We start from the raw sequence: 21,824 nt of genomic DNA, 5'->3' as shown, positions 1-21,824 counted from the left end.
TGGACCAAGCACCGGTGGGTTTCCCAGGTTACAACCCTCATGGGTGCTCTAACGAAGCTGTGAGACAACAAGGGACAGTCTATTTGAGAGTTCTTTGTGCCTAGGAGAGCGGTATCAGAGGAAAATGCACACAAGAAAGACACAAGTAATGACTTAGTAGGGTTAGCATGACTTGAATCCTGAATCAACAAAATCCCCCAGATTTAAATGCTATCCATCCAGCGAAAGTGTGCCCAGGCATAATGGAGTATCTTTGAGGTAGAAAGAAATGGGAGTCAGGAAATCTGGAGTCACATTCCAGATGTGTCCTATCAGGTATTTGCTGTGTCTCCTTGGTCAGGTCACTCAGATTCAGTTTCCTCATCTGAAAGTCAGGGAATTGGTACTAAATTGCTAAGATCCTTACCTGTCTGTCTCTGCCTAAGACTATTCTAAGAGGTAGGATACCCTCTATTGATTTAATAAAAAATAAAACCTATTCATGGATGGCAACAAGTTTCCTATAAATTTTCCAATGCAAATTAGCTCTTTAATGAATGGTAGTAGAATAACATGGCAATTAGCGCCAGGGAGGATCAGCTCAGAAGTCAAAGAACTCTCGTTTCCACCCTCTCAGACTCATTCTCAACCATGGACGGGCCTCACAGATACAATGATTTCCCAGGGAAAAAGCTGTCTGAGAGAAAGGAGTTGCAAAGCCTAAAGTCAGGGCTTCCAGAGGCCTGCTTTCCCCCAGTGAAATGCACCCCCTCTAAGTGTTCAAGGTCTGCTGAATCCTGCACAACGTGCCCAAATCACAGAGGAGCAGTTTCAGAAGAGGTGGAGAGAGAATTCCGTGCCTGGAGGAGCCAGCTCGTGGGGTTTTAGGAAGAGGGTAAGATTTATGTCTATAATACCCTTATTCTGCCTTTTCACATATTGAAACCCAATAAAGTATTTGTATGACTGGCATTTTTTAAAAGCCTGTGGTTAATTCAGTCAAGGCTTATGTCTGGATTATGCGGTAGGGTTCTGAGATATGTTAATGCTTCGTTAATCACATATTCACTTTTCCAGAGCTGAAATTCACCACATGTCGTCCATGGATCTCAGGCCAAATCGGAAGGATTCTTTACGTGTTAACTGCTTCCCTTTCATCCAGGTGCTGTGCGTGTAAGGGGCTGTGCTGGGCGTCACCGCCGAAGCGTATCAGCCACTGCCTGAGTGTTAGCTCACTTTCAAGCCACCCAGGAAAAATAATGCTGATTTCAACATATCCTCTTCATTTTTATTTTTTTAATCTAAAAAAAAATTTTTATTAGTTTTTATTGGAGTATAGTTGCTTTACAATGTTGTGTTAGTTTCTTGCTGTACAGCACAGTGAATCAGTCATACGTATACCCATATGCACTCTTTTTTAGATTTCCTTCCCATGTAGGTTACCACAGAGCACCGAGTAGAGTTCCCTGTGCTATACAGTCTGTTCTCATTAGTTATCTATTTTATATATAGTAGTGTATATATGTCAGTCCCAATCTCTCAATTCATCCCATCCCCTTTTTCCCCCTTGGTAACCGTAAGTTTGTTCTCTACATCTGTGACTCTATTTCTGCTTTGCAAATAAGTTCATCTCTACCATTTTTCTAGATTCCACATATAAGTGATATTATACGATATTTGTTTTTCTCTTTCTGACTTACTTCACTCTGTATGACAGTCTCTAGGCCCATCCACATCTCTGCAAATGTCACTATATCGTTGCTTTTTATGGCTAATATTCCACTGTATATATGTACCACATCTTCTTTATCCACTCCTCTGTCGATGGACATTTAGGTGCTTCCATGTCCTGGCTATTGTAAATAGCTGCAATGAACATCAGGGTGCATGTGTCCTTTTGAATTGTGGTTTTCTCTGGATATATGCCCAGTAGTGGGATTGCTGGGTTCCTCTTCATTTTTAGAAATAATTTCCACTCCATCTAGTTTGCTCAGCATTATTTAGCACTATTCTTTAGTATAAAAAGTAGCAAGGTAGCAAGGATGTGTCAGGGATAAGTTAGTCAACCTAAAGTATCAAGACCAACATTTATGTCATTCAGCATACTTATCATTTAAAATAAAGTTGAATGATTTTAGAAAAGCTTGTCAGAGTTTAGGAGAACTGAACTCCTTCACTAGCCAACGAAAGAATGGGTCCTAGCTGGTACTGAATCTCCATCATACACTTCCTTTCCCTCTTTCTTCATTCTAATTTTCTCCTCATTTATAAACAGTACTATATTATTTAACCATAACTGTCTCCTATTTAACCCCCCCCAAACGCCCCCCTGCATGGTCTCTTTTCTTCTGTCTTCTTCACCTCTGGTCACTTACCTCAGCATTTACCTAGATCATAACCTTTATCTTATTGGGAACAGGAGAGGGGACTTGACAGCATGGAAACACCATTTTGAGATCGGTGTTTTAAAAGATAACTGAACTGCATTGCAAAAATGCAGAAGCAGAAAGAGAACAAAAGAAAAGAAAGTCAGGAGGGAAATAGCAAGGGCCTGAATTAGAACAGTAATGACAGTAAAGACAAGACAGGGACAGATTTTTTTTTTTTTTAATAGGCTGAAAGTAGACTGAATAGGAAATGGTTCCTGACTGTAGGACAGTAACAAAGAGGAGAGAACGAAAAACAACTTGACGTTTCTGAACTGCGCTGATAGGTAAATATGGTTCCTTTAACAGAGACAAGAAACCAAGGCGAGGTGTTAGGTGTGAGGGAGGTGATGGACTCGAGTTTAGCCATACAGAGCTGCATTCATGGGTGATGTCCAATGTGCCTATGGACAACCAATGTTCCAAATGGGCAGGAAAACTTCTGGATTTAAAGAGAATAGAGATTAAGAAAATCTTCTACTTGTTTTCTTCCTTTATTCTTCTCTTCATTTTACTGAATTAAAATATGCATTGGGAAGCTACTGCATGCCAAGTTCTTGGACAGGCATTAGGGAAAAAAAGAAAAGAAAGTAAATAGAATGCTCAGGGCATCTGCAAGTTCTGGTGGGAGATGACAGCATAACAATGGCATAAAGTGGTGGGATGAGGGGAGGGTTCCCAGAGGAGGCTTTATCAGGGATGGACGGTGCTTACTAAGGTTCATTAACTCACCTCACACCTGGAGGGGAGAACACATGCTTTCCACTTCCCTTTCTGGTCTAGACATGCCCTGTGGTTCCAGGCAGGCTGTAAGGCAGATTCCCCCCCAAACACACACATGGACTTCACTTCACTGCACTCACCCACATTCCTTCTGGGCAAATGATGCTGCGACTTCTTTGTGGGAGACCTTTTGTTAATCTTCTATCTTTTACATGAAGGCAACAAGGTATTTATAACTAACTCTTGGAATGCTGTGCAACGTTATGATAGAGGTAAAAGTTTAATCCTGATTCCTGGGACAGCTCTGAAATTGTCCATCACTCTCCCGGAGAAGGTGCTACCCCCATGGAATACAGAGGTTGAAGCATCTTGACAGAGATTAGGGTGCTTAAGATTCAGGCCAGCCCCACAGTTCCACCCCTAGGCACCTACCCAAGGAGGAATGAAAACATACGGCCATAGGGAGACTTATACAAGACTTATACAAGAATGTTCACAGACACTTTACTCATAACAGTCAAAAACTAAAAACCACCCAAATGTCCATCATCAGCGGTGAATGGATAAACACACTGTGAAATGTGTCTTGGGCTGCAGCAGCTGCAGGCTTGAGGTGATGCTGTGAGATATTACCCAGCAGTATAAAGGCATGGACAGCAGATACAACAACACGGATGAACCTCAAAAGCATTATGCTGAGTGAAAGAAGCCAGCCCGGAAGACCCCGCTTACATGATTCCCCCTATATGAAACTCTCGAGAAGAAAAAGCTATAGTTCCTTAAAGCAGATCAGTGGTGCCCAGGGCACAGGGGAGTAGACTGCACAAGAGAACATTTGGGGTGATGAAAATACTCTCTGCTACGAACGTGCTTACATTACTGGATTACAGTTTTCAACACTCATCGAATTGTACACTTAAATTTGGTAAGTTTATTTTATGTAAATTATACCTCAATAAAACTGATTGGAAAAACAGTCACGCAGGGCTGAGGAGGAGAGGCCCGAGCACGCTCAGCTGGAAGATGCCGGCGGTTCCTGGGAAGCTCTGAGCCAGCACTACCTCAACCCTCCAGCTTCTGCAGCCCGAGAACACCTCTGTTTTAATGCTTTGACCTCAGAGCCCGACAGCCACTGGTCATTTCAGATTAAGGTTCCAATAACTCACTCTCACCTTGCCACCCACCCTTAGGCCAGAATCAGCCTGTTCATCCAGACAACTGATAATATATAATCCTAACCTCCTCCCACCCTGGTCTAGGGATTACTCAGTACCTGAAACGTGGACTCTTGGCTCTTCTGTTGTTCTCGGTTTCCTAAAGAGACAAGGGGCTGGGCTTATTTGTTTTCTCAACATTTAAAACTACAGTTTCGGGCTTCCCTGGTGGCGCAGTGGTTGAGAGTCCACCTGCCGATGCAGGGGACACGGGTTCGTGCCCCGGTCCAGGAAGATCCCACATGCCGCGGAGCGGCTAGGCCTGTGAGCCATGGCCGCTGAGCCTGCGCGTCCGGAGCCTGTGCTCCACAATGGGAGAGGCCACAACAGTAAGAGGCCCGCGTATGCAAAAAAAAAACAAAACAACCTACAGTTTCTCTACACTGTCTGACTCTCCATGGTTCTACTGAGATCTTGCTTTTCCATTACCCCTGCGGCCGTAACCCCAGGGTTGACGCATGTCCGGGTCCAGGGAGCAGGTCATTTAGGAAGGGAGAAGAGGGTCCCAAAACGTAAAACGCATCTTACTGCAGCGCAACCCTTTAAGTGTGAGAGAGGCCCTGAGTCAGGACATGTGCAGAAGGACTGTTTCTCCATTACTGTGTGCCTGTTCCTTCATCCCACTGACATTCTTAAACAAAATACAAGTCTGAACTGCCCAAACAGCTATATTTTTAAGTGCTATTTTCAGAATTTCAATAACTACTAATAAAGAAGGTTTGTACCAGAAACCTTATGAAAACCATCTTTTGTACACTCGATGTCATAGGAAGTAAACTGACATGACATTCAATGAGGGCATGTGATGTGACAAACACTATAGTAGGAGGCTATCAGATATGCATTATCTAGTCTAGCCCTCATAGTAATCCCGTTCCTTACATACACCAGCCCCATCTTTGTAGATAAATTCTCTAAGACTTAGAGAATAAGTAACTTGCTGAAGTCATTTAAGCTTCGGCTACTATACAGTTTGAATATGCATCTAAGACTATTTGAAGTTTCCAAAAAAAAAAAAAAAAACCCTCTAAAGATTTCACATAAACTGTGGTCTACAGCTTGGATTAACATTCACAAGGTCCTGGGTTTGAGTCCTTTCTCAGCCATTCACTAGCTGTATGGACCTTAGGCAAGTGAGTTTCCTTTAGGTTAATTTCCTCACCCGCAAAATGAAGAAAATAGACTTAGTTCACAGAGCTTTGAAAGGATGGAGGAAGGTAAGTCACACAATAAGCACGCCGTCAACTACTGGTATGATCTCAAATGCCAAGTGGCTCCAAATGGAAGAAATACAACACATATGGACAAATACTGCCCTCAACTATTCGGAGTTGCATTTCCACACAGTGGATCATATTCTGCCCTTCAGTTAGTCCTGCCCTTCTTCGGTCAAAGTAGTAAACTCTTGAAGGAAAAACAAAAAAGTGTCTGCCTTTAAGGAGTCTATGAAGACCCTCTCTGCAGACTCATTCTCTCTTTCCTAAACCGTCTCTAAAAACTAAAACTTGACCACAACACCTTATTCCCAGACAGCCCATCCCTTGCCTTCACTCACCTGCTCCGGATACTTGCTACCGACGATCTCTGCTACGGTGTTGAAGGAATCAGCATCTGGGTAGTTCTTTGCCCCCATCTTCAGCTGAATGACAATTCTGCTCCCACGAGAAGCCATTCTTGACATCATCTCTGCATCTTCCACCGTAATACAAGCTGTTGGGATCTTTGGCACACCATCCTGGTATTCCTGAATACCTGTGTGAGGGCTTGAGAAAAGAAGCCACCAGGTTACCTTGAAAGTGGAAATGGACCAAAAAAGTCTTTTTTAAAAGACTTTCACTGATCCCTGTTTTCATGTGAGGAAGGGAAAGGGTGGGCAATATTGGTTTACTTGCTTTTGATGTGAATGTAATTTTTCTTTTTGATAGAAATAACTTAGAAACTTCAATTTAATAAAAATTTCATTGAAAACATTACATGAAGTTTATTACTTCATTACATGATGTCTAGGCTGCAGACTAGAAGGCCCACACGTCTGGAAGAAAACTGGCCCAGGTACAACCAGCTCTCTGGTCACTGACTGGCTCGAGAGCTACGCTCTTCCCACCCAAACACAGAGGTCTGCATATGTGGCCCTGCATAGGGGTAGAACACTGTGTGCGAAAACCATAGAACAACATCTGGGGAAATGTTTCGATTCCCAGGAAGAAAAGTGCCAGATAAACCCAGGTCTGTGATTTCACTGCCACAAGAAAAAGAAAACAAACTATTATGATTTTGGCATGAAGGGGGAAATATTACCCCAAATGGTCAAGTTTTTTCTGCTAATTTCCAGATGCTTCTTATATCACTGGAAACACTTGTAATTGAAGTTGATATTAATCTAAATTGAAGTTGATATTGATTCAACCTCTCCCCATGCTGAGTTTATCAAATTCACTTTCTAGAACTGTTCTTTCAAACTGTCCCCTTTTACCTCTGAGGTAAAAACTCCAAACCACACCACCACAACTCGCTCAGGACCACAGCTTCTGAGCGCTCACCATATCCCATCAGTCTGTTCCTGTCTTCTGTGGAAGCACAAGCTAACAGCCTCCCTTTCCAAATTAAGTTTTCTTTTTGTACTTCCATACTCGTTTCAGGTTGTCTCATATTCAGAGAAAAGCCTTTTTCCTCCTTTGAGCCATAACACATTTCTCTCCTGTACAAGTGACTCCAATCTGCACGTGCATAAACACGATGATCCAGTCTTATCACTGATTTCTGGGTGTGACTGTTATTGCTGTGACCATGTATCAGGTGACGATTTACTGACTTAGAGAAACTGCATGACAAAGTGATTAAGAATACAGGTTCTGGAGCAAGACTGTCTGGGTTCAAATCTGGGCTGTGCTACTTATTGCTAATTGGCCTTGGGCAAGTTACACGTCTTTGCTTCAGTGGCTTCAGCTATGATTGGCGAAGGTAATTATAATACCTATTTCATAGTTATTTTGCAAATTTAGTTAACTTATACAAATAACTCACTTACCCTGGAACATAGTAAGCCCTTAATAAATGTTAAATATTTATTATACTAATTTATCTATTACATTAACCCTGCAGAGAGAGACTGTGTAATCTCAAGTCCTTAGACTTAGACCATCTAAATACATCCTTTACGGACATTTCTTAACTGCTGACTGAAAATCGTATTCTTCATTAGAGAGAGACAAATGACTTATAAATTCAAAACTTATAAAGCAGAAACCCTGAATCTGAATCCCTGTTCTGGAATATGCCTAATCCACTCTAACTTCCAGTTTAGGTCACATCCTGGATCTACCATTCTCCACCTGCCTGACACCAAGCGACTTAGATTACCTCTCTGTTTCTGAGTTTCCACAACTGAAAAGTAGAGAATAATATTAGTATTGACCTCATAAGATTGCTATGAGGAACATAAGAGATAGTATATGTAAAGGATTTTAAAGTGCTTGGCATATAGGAATTACTTAGCAAACATTAGTTGTTATTATTATTTCTTCAGTGTTAATTTTCCCCACTGAGTTGGTAGAGTGGTTAATGACCAAAAGTATTTTGAAACACGTAGGAAGACAATCTAAATATTTATTATTCATATTACCTTACGTGATGTCTAGGAGTCAACAAACTCTCCTTGTTCTCAGGCTCTCTGACTCAAAAGGAGGTCAGTGTAACACCTCTTAATAGGCTCTTTTAAATAATGTTTCTAAACAAATTGGCACTAATAAGTTACAGGTAAGGCTTCTTAATTTGGGGACAGTGAATTGGGCATATACCAGGGGCTCCACTGAGGAAAATGGCATTTTCCAACTGTGGTTCTGAATTCAAGATATAAAAAGCTTCTAATTTGTTTCTACAATTAAGCATGTTCTCCAGTGGTTGAGTGTTCAGCATTGTTCAGTAGAAGTAGGCAGAGTGAAGACTCAACAGTTCTATTTAGAGTCCTGTGTTTTTACTGTCAATTGTCCTACAGGAGGTGATCACCATAAACATCACCTTCCTGGCCCCACTTACAAGCCCCACTTGCATTTAACAATAGCAAATGGTAAACTACAAAGGAAGCCATAAAAAATCAAAACAAGAACATTTAAAGATTAATACCAATCCTTCACAAAGTCTTTGAAAAAATACAAGAGGAGGGAACACTTTCCAACTCATTCTACAAGGCCACTGTTAATAAGAACAAAACTAGACATAGACCCTACAAGAAAAAAAACTATAGACCAATATCTCTTAAGAATATAAATGCAGAGAGGCCTTGTGACACCTGGGAATCCTGGTGGCATGTGCTACCTGCCTCATGCCAACCGCCAGCAGAAGGTCAAACTCTTAATCCCAAATCTCCCCAAATGAGACACAGGTAACACTGCAAACTGCACCCTTATCAAAATGCTCTGCTCCGGGAAGATGGCGGAAGAGTAAGACGCGAAGATCACCTTCCTCCCCACAGATACACCAGAAATACATCTACGCGTGGAACAACTCCTACGGAACACCTACTGAACGCTGGCAGAAGACCTCAGACCTCCCAAAAGGCAAGGAACCCCCCACGTACCTGGTTAGGGCAAAAGAAAAAACTAAACAGAGACAAAAGGATAGGGACGGGTCCTGCACCAGCGGGAGAGAGCTGTGAAGGAGGAAAAGTGTCCACACACTAGGAAGCCCCTTCGCGGGTAGAGACTTCGGGAGGCGGAGTGGGGGAGCTTGGGAGCCGCGGAGGAGAGCACAGCAACAGGGGTGCGGAGGGCAAAGCGGACAGATTCCAGCGCAGAGGATCGGGCCGACCGGAACTCACCAGCCGAGAGGCTTGTCTGCTCGCCCGCCGGGGCGGGCGGGACTGGGAGCTGAGGCTCCGGCTTTTGTCGGAGCGCCGGGAGAGGACTGAGGTTGGCTGCGTGAACACAGCCTGCAGGGCGTTGGTGCACCGCGGCTAGCCGGGAGAGAGTCCGGGGAAAAGTCTGGACCTGCCGAAGAGGCAAGAGACTTTTACGTCCCTCTTTGTTTCCTGGTGCACGAGGAGAGGGGATTAAGAACGCTGCTTGAGAGAGCTCCAGGGACGGGCGCGAGCCGCGGCTAAAAGTGCGGAGCCCAGAGACAGACATGAGACGCTAAGGCCGCTGCTGCCGCCACCAGGAGGCCTGTGTGCAAACACAGGTCACTAGCCACACGCCCTTCCGGGGAGCCTGTGCAGCCCGCCACTGCCAGGGTCCCGGGATCCAGGGACAACTCCCCCGGGAGAACGCACGGCGCGCCTCAGGCTGCAACGTCACGCCGGCCTCTGCCGCTGCAGGCCCGCCCCACACTCCGTGACCCTCCCTACCCCCCGGCCTGAGTGAGCCAGAGCCTCCGAATCAGCGGCTCCTTTAACCCCGTCCTGTCTGAGCAAAGAACAGACGCCCTCCGGCGATCTACACGCACAGGCGGGGCCAAATCCAAAGCTGAGCCCCTGGGAGCTGTGAGAACAAAGAAGAGAAAGGGAAATCTCTCCCAGCAGCCTCAGAAGCAGCGGATTAAAGCTCCACAATCAACTTGATATACCCTGCATCTGTGGAATACCTGAATAGTCAACGAATCATCCTAAATTAAGGAGCCCTGTGGATGAAAGGCTCTTGGTGCTGCAGCCAGGAGTCAGTGCTGGGCCTCTGAGGTGGGAGAGCCAACTTCAGGACACTCGTCCACAAGAGGCCTCCCAGCTGCACATAATATCAAACAGCAAAAATCTCCGAGAGATCTCCATCACAACGCCAGCACCCAGCTTCACTCAACGACCAGCAAGCTACAGTGCTGGACATCCTATGCCAAACAACTAGCAAGACAGGAACACAACCCCACCCATTAGCAGAGAGGCTGCCCAAAATCATAATAAGTCTACAGACACCCCAAAACACACCACCAGACGTGGACCTGCCCACCAGAAAGACAAGATCCAGCCTCATCCACCAGAACACAGGCACTAGTACCCTCCACCAGGAAGCCGACACAACCCACTGAACCAACCTTAGCCACTGGGGACAGACACAAAAAACAACAGGAACTACGAACCTTCAGCCTGCAAAAAAGGAGACCCCAAACACAGTAAGATAAGCAAAATGAAAAGACAGAAAAACACACAGCAGATGAAGGAGCAAGATAAAAACCCACCAGACCTAACAAATGAAGAGGAAATAGGCAGTCTATCAGAAAAAGAATTCAGAATAATGATAGTAAGGTTGATCCGAAATCTTGGAGATAGAATGGACAATAGAATGGACAAAATGCAAGAATCAGTTAACAAGGACCTAGAAGAACTAAAGATGAAACAAGCAACAATGAACAACACAATAAATGAAATTAAAAGTACTCTAGATGGGATCAATAGCAGAATAACTGAGGCAGAAGAACGGATAAGTGACCTGGAAGATAAAATAGTGGAAATAACTACTGCAGAGCAGAATAAAGAAAAAAGAATGAAAAGAACTGAGGACAGTCTCAGAGACCTCTGGGACAACATTAAGCGCACCAACATTCGAATTATAGGGGTTCCAGAAGAAGAAGAGAAAAAGAAAGGGACTGAGAAAATATTTGAAGAGATTATAGTTGAAAACTTCCCTAATATGGGAAAGGAAATAGTTAATCAAGTCCAGGAAGCACAGAGAGTCCCATACAGGATAAATCCAAGGAGAAATACGCCAAGACACATATTAATCAAACTGTCAAAAATTAAATATAAAGAAAGCATATTAAAAGCAGCAAGGGAAAAACAACAAATAACACACAAGGGAATCCCCATAAGGTTAACAGCTGATCTTTCAGCAGAAACTCTGCAAGCCAGAAGGGAGTGGCAGGACATATTGAAAGTGTTGAAGGAGAAAAACCTGCAACCAAGATTACTCTACCCAGCAAGGATCTCATTCAGATTTGATGGAGAAATTAAAACCTTTACAGACAAGCAAAAGCTGAGAGAGTTCAGCACCACCAAACCAGCTCTACAACAACTGCTAAAGGAACTTCTCTAGGCAAGAAACACAAAAGGAGGAAAAGACCTACAATAACAAACCCAAAACAATTAAGAAAATGGGAATGGGAACACACATATCGATAATTACCTTAAATGTAAATGGACTAAATGCTCCCACCAAAAGACACAGATTGGCTGAATGGATACAAAAACAAGACCCATATATTTGCTGTCTACAAGAGACCCACTTCAGACCTAGAGACACATACAGACTGAAAGTAAGGGGATGGAAAAAGGTATTTCATGCAAATGGAAACCAAAAGAAAGCTGGAGTAGCAATTCTCATATAAGTTATATATATATATATATATATATATATATATATATGTAGTTTGCTTGAGTGCAGTGTTTTTTGTTTTCTGTACTGAATTCATTAGCATGGGTCGGTATAAAATTTAGCATAGGTCAATATGTAATTTGTAAACTAATAAGGTCTTAAAAGTGAGGAATTAAGTCTTTTAAATTTAATTATTTATTGTAAAGAGCAGAATAGCATACATAAACAGGTGCCTAAAGAAAACTTGTATTCTAATATGGAACTCTCATGAACACCTTTTTTTTTTTTTTTTTTTTCCTCTAACGGTATGATAGTAGGCCATTTGATTATTTTTATGGCTTTAACTTTACAACAATGAAATATTCGTAAATTTTAAAAAGTATTTTTCTTTATTTGATGCGGGTGGGATACTGGAGAAATGAAAGGTCAAACACCTATTGAGGAATCCATACTTGTCTATATATTGTGTACTTTTATTTCAAGAACTGATTTAAAATTCCTAAAAGGATGCTATAATAAGTTATTATGCCATTTTACAGACTGAATTAAGTGAATTTCAGGGAGGTATGAAACTTGCCTAAGGCTATCCAGCTACCAAGCGGTAGAAGTGAGAATTAAATCCAGGTATACCTATCAAAAAAACAAACAAACAAACAAAAAAAAACATTATGCTATATATATGGAATCTAAAAAAAAAAAAAAAAAAAAGTGGACATGAAGAACCTAGGGGCAAGACGGGAATAAAGACACAGACCTACTAGAGCATGGACTTGAGGATACAGGGAGGCGGAAGGGTAAGCTGGGAGAAAGTGAGAGAGTGGCATGGACATATATACACTACCAAATATAAAATAGATAGCTAGTGGGAAGCAGCCGCATAACACAGAGAGATCAGCTTGGTGCTTTGTGACCACCTAGAGGGGTGGGATAGGGAGGGTGGGAGGGAGGGAGACGCAAGAGGGAAGAGATATGGGGATATATGTATATGTATAACTGATTCACTTTGTTATAAAGCAGAAACTAACACACCATTGTAAAGCAATTATACTCCAATAAAGATGTTAAAAAAAATAAATAAATAAATAAATAAATAAATAAATAAAAAAAAAAAGAATATAAATGCAAAAAACAAAATCAACAAAATACAAATTGATACTGCAACATATGAAAAGAATTTTACACCATCACCAAGTGGTATTTACTCCAGAAATGCAAGGTTGATTTAACATCAAAAAATCAATCAATGCAGTGTATTATAATAATATAATAAAGGACAAAAACCACGTGATCAGCTCGATAGACGCTGACAGTCTTCGACAAAATCTAACGCTCCTTCATGATAAAAACACTCAACAAACTTTGAATGGAAGGGAACTTCCTCAACCTAATAAAAGGTATCTATGAAAAACCCACAGCTAACGTCATACATAGTGGTAGAAGACTGAATGTTTTTCCCCTGAGATCAGAAACAAGGCTAGGATGTCTGCTCTGCCCACTTCGATTCAATGTTGTACTGGAGGTTTTAGCCAGGAAAATCAGACAAGAAAAAGAAATAAAAGAAATCAAGGTTGGAAACAAAGAAGTAAAACTATCTCTGTCCACAAATGGTCACGTATATAGAAAATCCTAAGGAATCCACATGCCCGCACACAAAAAACTATTAGAGCTAATTAACAAGCTCAGCAAAGTTGCAGGATACAGTATCAATATACAAAAATCAATTGCACAGTAGTAATAAACAATACAGTGTAGTAGCAATAGAGTAGCAATGAACAATCTGAAAGTTAAGTAAACAACTGCATTTCCATTAGCAACAAAAAGAATAAAATACTACAAATAAACTTAACAAGAGAAGTGCAAGATTCATACAATGAAAACTGCAAAATGTTGTTTAAATAAATTAAAGAAGATCCTAATATATTGAAAAGTGCCCCATGTTTATGGATTAGAAGACTTTACATTCTTAAGATGGTAATACTCCCCAAACTGATTTACAGATTCCATGCAATTCTTCTCAAAATTCCACCTGCCGTTTTTGAAGAAATTTACAAGCTGATTCTAAAATTCATATGGAAAAGCAAGGGACTTAAAATAACCAACACAAGTTGAAAAAGTAGAACAAAATTGGTGGACTCACACTTCTAAATTTAAAAACATACTACAAATCGATAATAATTTAAAAAGTGGTACTGGTATAAGGATAGACACATAGATCAATAAAATAGAATTGAGAATACAGAAATAAAGTTTATAAGATTGGTCAATTCATTTTCAACGAGGGGGCCAAGATAATTCAATGGGGATAAAACAGTGTTTCCACAAATGATGCTGGGGCCAACCAGATACCCAGGTGAAAAAGATTGAAGTCGCACCCCTACATCACACCCAAAAACATTCAAAATGAACCACAGACCTAAACGTAAACTGGCACACATATGTTTATAGCACTACTCAGAATAGTCCAAAGGTGGAAACAACCCTAATGTCCATCAATTGATGAGTAGATAAACAGATTTGGTATATCTATACAATGGAATAGTATTCAGCAATAAAAAAAAATAATGTTCTGAAACATGCTACAACATGAACGAACCTTGAAAACCTTGAACCTTCTTTCACTTCTTTCCTAAGTGAAAGAAGCCAATCACACAAGACCACATATTGTAAAGTTCCACTTATAAGAAATGTTCAGAATAGGCAAATTCACAGAGGTAGAAAGTAAATTTTAGGTTGCCTTGCACTGTTGGAAGGGACAGGGAAATGGGAAGTGAATGCTAACTGTTAGGGATTTCTTTTCGGGATGATGAAAATGTTCTAAACTAAAATTAGACAGTGATGGTATTTGCACAACTCTTTGAATATACTAAAAAACACCAAACTGTGTGTGTTAAAATGGTAAATTGTATGGTTTGTGAATTTACCCCAATAAAACTTCTATTAGAAGTTTAAAGAATCAAAATAAAAATCTTAAGGTTCCAGATTTCTCTTTAAGAGGAAAATCCTGGTATCTTTTTCATTCAAAAATCACGCTTCTAGGGCTCTGGTTTATGACATGTATGAAAACAAAGCCTGCTGGTCTCTGTGCTTGTAAGAGAGTATACCCAAAATATAAAATGAACATGGAAACTGTAAGTCTTAATAAGCTTTTCAAATTTTACTAAATTTCTTGTGTATGTTTTGTAAAGTGATATAGCGAAGTCAGCTGAATATTGTCTTTTATCTACATAAAATAAGTGCAAGGTTTAAACAAATACGTTTTGACATTTCCCACCCGATTACCACACATCAGTCAAACTCCCTAAATGCTAGTCACTTTTCACTAGCTCTTTATAAAAGATACCAGGCACTCTGTTTCTGAGCACTTCAAAATTTGCAAAGCTCAAATCAACCATTGGAACTGGGGGTCAGCTTGTGATGTTAAATACCCAACATGAGGAAAATTATGTATCCTTACTGAGGAATATGTAGGTTTTCATAGGGGCATAGAATACATTGATTGAAGTAAAAATTATTCACAACACAGTGAAGTCTTGGAATGTTTCCTAAAGAAAGAGTCTAGAGGTGGGAATGATTTATGAGGACTGCGAGCTTTTGAAGCTATAGTCTCTTGTATCTATGACAGGTTTTTTTTAACTTCCTTATTAGGATGGTTAAAAGAGCACCTATTCTGTTTATCGGAAAGCCTTGTTTGCTTTAAAAATCAAAGCAAAATTCAATCAAACCTCATAAGATTGCTATGAGGAATATAAGAGATAGTATATGTAAAGGATTTTAAGTGCTTGGCATATAGGAATTACTTAGCAAACATTAGTTGTTATTATTAGTTGTTATTATTATTAGTTATTATTTCTTCAGTGTTAATTTTCTTCAGTGTTTGATTGAAAATAACTCTCTTGGAAAAATTACAATTGACTTTATTAAATTTTTTTAGATCTACCACTTTAAGAGTAAATTCATCTCAGACTTTTATACTGTCATTAACAACAATAAGAGTAAATTGATCTCAGGCGTTTATACTGTCATTAAGAATACAAAAGCAAAAGGATTCATTTACACCATAATTTCACAAAAAAGGAAACCCTGAAATATTTCCAACTCCCACAGGTTAAAAATAAAAAACGAAAACAAAAATAACCTGACCAAGAGAGAGGAGGTAGGACTAAATTTCATTCCTAATTTCTATAATTCAGTTGAAATGGCAGAAGAGAGAGAAGAAAAAGTCAAATTCTTGAATTCTATTCCATATGGATGACAGACTCCACATGAGCAAAACTCAACCAACATGTTTAATATCATATTCATGGGCAGATCTCAGTAAGGAGACTATTACAGACACAGCATCAGAGAGATGTACCTTCTTGCAAACCAGAGGAACACAGACAGCTCCACAAGACTGTGAGACAGAAGGAAGATGGTCAAAATGCTTAGAGGAATAAAACCGTGTGATTTTTTAACATCCACAGCATATAGGAAGGGATTTCAGGTAATTTCTCTAAGACACAAAAATGTAAAGACCTGCCTGTAAAATAAATAGAAAAGAGAATTCAATACACCTAAAAAAAATTTTATACTTAATATTTTGTTACCTAGAAAGTACTGCATAAATACTAGTTTCATTATTATTAGATATTTTGTAACCTAAAGTAATCATCAAAAATATATTTGTTCCCTTTTTTCCTTTCTGATCTTGTTCTTCTGTATAAGTTACAATTTTCTGCTTATGTACAGTTATTTCATCACCTTAATTTGTTTTTTTCTTATATTCTCCTCCAATCTTTACCATTTCTAAAAGGATTTATGTATTAAGTAAGATGAAAATCTACCTTGGAATAACAAAAATGTTACAATAGATAATTTCTTTAATAAAAATGATAATAATGATAAAGATATGGAGGAACATAAAAATCACTGATAAATGAAGATGGTAACTTTAACCAACAAAATGCTCTATCCATTTTACTAACTAAATATTGTTTTGAGTTTAAGCCTCAATGGGAAACATTTCTGATTAACTGGACTGGAAAGTATTTAAAGATCATCTGACCCAAGATCTCTGTCTTCTCAGTCAGAAATATCCTAAGTTTCTATTATTAACTCTGTTAAACTATGCTAATCTCTCATTACCCTCAGAGCCCAACATCCTCTTATTAGAACAGAACTGAAGATATAACTAATAGCACATGGTATAGACTGAACGTTTGTGTCCCTCCAAAATTTATATGTTGGAATTCTAACCCCACATGGTGATGGTTTTAGGAGGTGGGGTCTTTGGCAAGTGACTAGGTCATGAGGACATAGCCTACCTGCGTGGTATTAGTACCCTTATAAAAGTGGCCCCAGAAAGATCCCTCACTCCTTCCACCACATGAGGTTACAGTGAAAAAACAGTTGTCTAGGAAGTGGGTGCTCGCCAGACACTGAGTGTGCGGGCACCATGATCTTGGGACTTCCCAGCCTACAAAACTGTAAGAAATAACCGTTGGTTGTTTATAAGACCCCAGTCCATAGTAGTTTTGTTATAAAAGCCTAAACAAACTAGACAGCATATTTTGTCAGAAGGGAAACAAGATAAAGCCATTTGAATTATTTAATATCCATTCTTTTTTTTTTTTTGATGTGGACCATTTTTAAAGTCTTTATTGAATTTCTTATAATATTGCTTCTAATATTTTATGTTTGGGGTGTTTCTTGTCTGCAAGGCATGTGGGATCTTAGCTCCTCAACCAGTGGTCGAACCCACACCTCCTGCATTGGAAGGTGAAGTCTTAACCACTGGACCACGAGGGAAGTCCCTAATTTGCATCCTTGATTAAAACTCTGGGGGAAAAAAAGGAATGGTTGATTTCTTTCTTGACATGAAGAAAATATTTTTAAAACAAAGCATCAGATAATCATACAAAGGTCAGATCAAGATGGCAGAGTAGGAGGATGTGGAGCTCACCTCCCCCCACAAACACATCAAAAATACATCTACACGTGGAACAATTCTCATGGAAAACTACCTGGAAACTGGCAGAAGAACTCCTGTACAACCAAAGCTTCAAGGAAGATTTCCACATAACTGGGTAAGGATGGAAAAAAGGCATAGGGTTGGGACCTCCACTGCTGGGAGGGATCTGAAAGAAAAAGAAGGTCTTCACAGGCAGACCCTCGCCCTGGGGACTGAGTAGGCTGAGCGACAGACTGGGTGTCCCAGTCTTGGGGTCCTACATGGAGAAGACAAGCCCTCTTGGCTGCTGGGAGAACCGCAGGAACTGGAGGACTGGAGAAGCCTAGACTCTACTCATAAAGAGTGTGCAGGTGCTGGCTTGCCAACAGAGTGGACAGAGCTCTGCATGGTGGCTGCCACCTCACCACTCTTCTGAATCCAAGTGGGGTGAACACCCCGGCCCTGCCCACTCCACACCACATCTTGGCACTGGATCTGAGGTAGACAGGCCCTGGGAGAAGACTCAACCTAGAGATGCAGAGGAGGCTGGGGGTGTGGGGTATGGTCCAGGTGGGGCAGCTGCAACCAGTGCTGGCGCTAACTCAGTCTGCACTAATGAAGCAGCCCACTTCAATTTCTCCAGCCACAGTGCCCCAACCCCCAAGCCCCACCCACTCCACACCACAGCCTTGCCCTAGATCACACAATGCTAGATGACATTGTACTGGATGCCTACAACAGGGGAAGGGACACAACTTGGGTTGCGACTGAGTGGACCTGCAGACATCTACACAGGCAATACCATCAGATCTCTGTGAGTGCACAAGGCTCACGTACTTTGGGGCAAAACACACACTCAAAGGGAACAGAGTCTGCTTGAGCCCAACCCTCAGGACTTCTGCTCCAGCAACTGGGGAGCAGACCCCACCCTAACAGGCCAGCGATAGCTATGGAGCAGAGAAAAAGTTCTACCTCACATGCTGCATAGGCTTTCAATCCTCCAACACCAACTACACTCCCTACCAAGGTGATGGTGGCCAGCACACCCCGAGGAAAGACGTGGCTGGTGTCTACATCAGAACCAGCCCTCACACCAAAGACATTGGATAAACACAGTCTACATAGGGACACTCCCACATAAAAACACCCCTTCAAGACCACAATAGGTAACTATTCCTCCTAAATTCACAGAGACAGAGAAAGTTGAGTAAAATGAAAAGGCAGAGGAACTACTCCCAATTAAAAGAGCAAGAGAAAACACCTGAAAAACTAAATAATGAAATAGAGATCATCAGTCTACCAGACACTGAATTCAAAAAGGAGGTAATAAAAGTCCTAAATGAATTAAGAAAGATTATTAATATAAATGCAGATCATTGTAACAAGGAACTAGAAACTATAAAGATGACCCAATCAAAAATAGATAATTCAATTTCTGAGATTAGAAAGCAATCTAAAAGCAATGAATAGCTGAGTAAATGACACAGAAGAACAGAAGAACAAATAAGTGATCTGGAAAATAGAATAAGGGAAATTGCCCAATTAGAAGAGCAGACAGAAAAACGAATGGAAAAAAAAAAGCAACATACAAGATCTCTGGGATAATATGCCAACTTACACATAATAGGGGTTCCAGAAGGAGAAGAGAGAGAGAAGGAGATCAAAAATGTATTTGAAAAAATTATGGCTGGAAACTTCCTGAACCTAAAGAAAGAACCAGATATCCAGGTACAGGAAGAACAGAAAGTCCCAAACAAGATGAACCAAGACAGACCCACACCAAGGCATATCATAATTAAAATAGCAAAAGTTAAAGAGAATTCTAAAGGCAGCAAGAGAATAACAAAGTGTCACTTATAAGGGAACCCCCATAAAGGCTATCAGCTGATTTCTCTGCAGAAACTTGGTGGGCCAGAAGTGTGTGGCATGATATATTCAAAGTCCTGAAAGGGAAAAATCTGCAACCTAGGATATTCTATCCAGCAAGATTATCATTTAGAAGAGAAGAAGAGGTAAAGAATTTATCAGACAAGAAAATCTAAAAGAATTCAGCAATACTAAACCTACCCTAAAAGAAATGTTGAAAGATCTTATCTAAATGGAAAAGCAGCAAAAATCCATAGGAAAGGAAAAATCCTAACTGGAAAGGCAAATACAGACTAAGGGTTGAAGATCACTTAAGTAAGCCAGATTTTTTTTTTTAAGTTGTAAAAGTGACTATAACTACAATAAACAGTAAAAGGGATAAGCATGAAGATACAAAATAGGACATCCAAAACACAAAATGTGGCGGAGGGGAGTAAAAAATGTAGATCTTTTAGAATGTGTCTGAACTTAAACGATGATCACTTTAAAGCAACTATATATAGTTATAAGTCAACATACATGAACCCCATGGTAACAACAAATCCAAACCCACCAAAAAACCAAAAAGAAAGGAACTGAAGCATACTACAAAAAAAAAATCATCAAACCACAATAGGAAAAACAAAAAGAAGAAATGAACAAAGAAAGACTCCAAAAACAACTGGAAAACAAGGAATAAAGTAGTACATACCTATCAATAATCACATCAAATGTCAATGGACTAAATGTTCTGATCAAAAGACATAGAGTGACTTAGTGGATTAAAAAAAAAAAGCAAGAACCTTCAATATGCTGCCTACAAGAGACTCACTTCAGGGCAAAAGACACATGCAGACTGAAAGTGAGAGGATGGAAAAAGACATTTCATGCAAATGGAAATGACAAAAAAGAGGGGGTAGCAATATTCGTATCAGACAAAATAGACTTTAAAACCAAGGCCATAAGAAAGACTAGAAAGGCATTATATAATGATAAAGGGATCAATACAAGAAGATATTACACTTGTTAACATACATACATCCAATACAGCAGCACCTAAATATATAAAGCAAATACTAAGAGACATAGAGGGAGAAATTGACAATAATACAATAATAGTAGGACTTTAACACCCTACTGACATCAATGGACAGATCATCCAGACAGAAAATCAATAAGGTAAGAGAGGTCCTAAATGACACAATAGACTAATTGGACTTAATTGATATCTACAGGACATTACACCCCCCAAAAAACAGAAGACACATTCTCTCAAAGCATGCATGGAACATTCTCCAGGATAGACCATACACTGAGTCACAAAACAAGCCTCCACAAATGTAAAAGGATAGAAATAATATCAAGCATCTTTTCCGACCACAACAGTAAGAAACTAAAAATCAACTACAGAAAGAAAAATGAGAAAAGAACAAACATGTGGAAGCTAAACAACATGCTACTAAGAAACCAATAGTCCAATGATGAAATCAAAGAAGGAATCAAAAAAAAATCTCAAGACAAACGAAAATGAAAACACAACTTTACAAAATCGATGGGATGCAGCAAAAGCAGTTCTAAAAGGGAAGTTCATAGCAATACAGGCCTTCCTCAAGAAAAAAGAAAAATCTCAAATAAACAACCTAACCTACCACCTAAGATAATTACCAAAAAGAGAGCAAATGAACCCTAAAGTCAGCAGAAGAAAGGAAATAATAAAGATCAGAGAGGAAATAAATAAAACAGAGATCAGAAAAACAATAGAAAGAAATCAATGAAACTAAGAGCTGCTTATTTTTTTTAAAGGTAAAGAAAATTGACAAACTTTTACCCAGGCTAAGCAAGAAGAAAAGAGGGAAGGGCACTGCTAATTATTAGAGAAATGCAAATCAAAACCACAATAAGGTATCACCTCACACCAATAGAATAGCCATCATCAAAAAGTTTACAAATAACAAATGTTGGAGAGGATGTGGAGAAAAGGGAATACACTGTTGGTGGGAATGTAAATTGGTGCAGCCACTATGGAAAACAGTATGGAGGTTCCTTAAAAAACTAAAAATAGAACTACCATATGATCCAGAAACTCCACTCCTGGGTATATATCCAGAAAAAACAAAAGCACTAATTTGAAAAGATACATGCACCTCAATGTTCACAGCAGCAGTATTTACAATAGCTAACACATGGAGGCAACCCAAATGCCCACCAACAGACAACTGGCTTAAGAAGATGTGGTGTGTGTGTGTGTGTGTGTGTGTGTGTGTGTGTGTGTGTGTATACACACACAATGATACATACACAATGGAATATTACCCAGCCATAAAAAAGAATGAAATATTGCCATTTGCACCAACGCAGATGGACCTAGAGAACATTATACCTAGTGAAATAAGTCAGAGAAAGACAAACACTG

At 40.0% G+C, this 21,824-nt stretch overlaps 1 protein-coding gene across 1 annotated transcript in view; it reads right to left on the bottom strand.

The window, feature by feature from the left end:
- The window catches only part of CPQ (carboxypeptidase Q), a 454,642-nt gene that overhangs the window by 248,058 nt on the left and 184,760 nt on the right, over nt 1–21,824 (bottom strand). Inside the window, exon 4 of the mRNA XM_027131464.1 lies at nt 5,898–6,105. Within this exon, the coding sequence (XP_026987265.1) occupies nt 5,898–6,105 (208 nt within the window). The remainder of the gene's footprint in view (nt 1–5,897; nt 6,106–21,824) is intronic.

This window comes from Aethalodelphis obliquidens, unplaced genomic scaffold, assembly GCF_003676395.1.
Source record: "Aethalodelphis obliquidens isolate GAN/ISIS:26980383/991018 unplaced genomic scaffold, ASM367639v1 scaffold39, whole genome shotgun sequence".
Taxonomy (NCBI): domain Eukaryota; kingdom Metazoa; phylum Chordata; class Mammalia; order Artiodactyla; family Delphinidae; genus Aethalodelphis; species Aethalodelphis obliquidens.
This window is presented reverse-complemented; position numbering and strand designations above follow the sequence as displayed.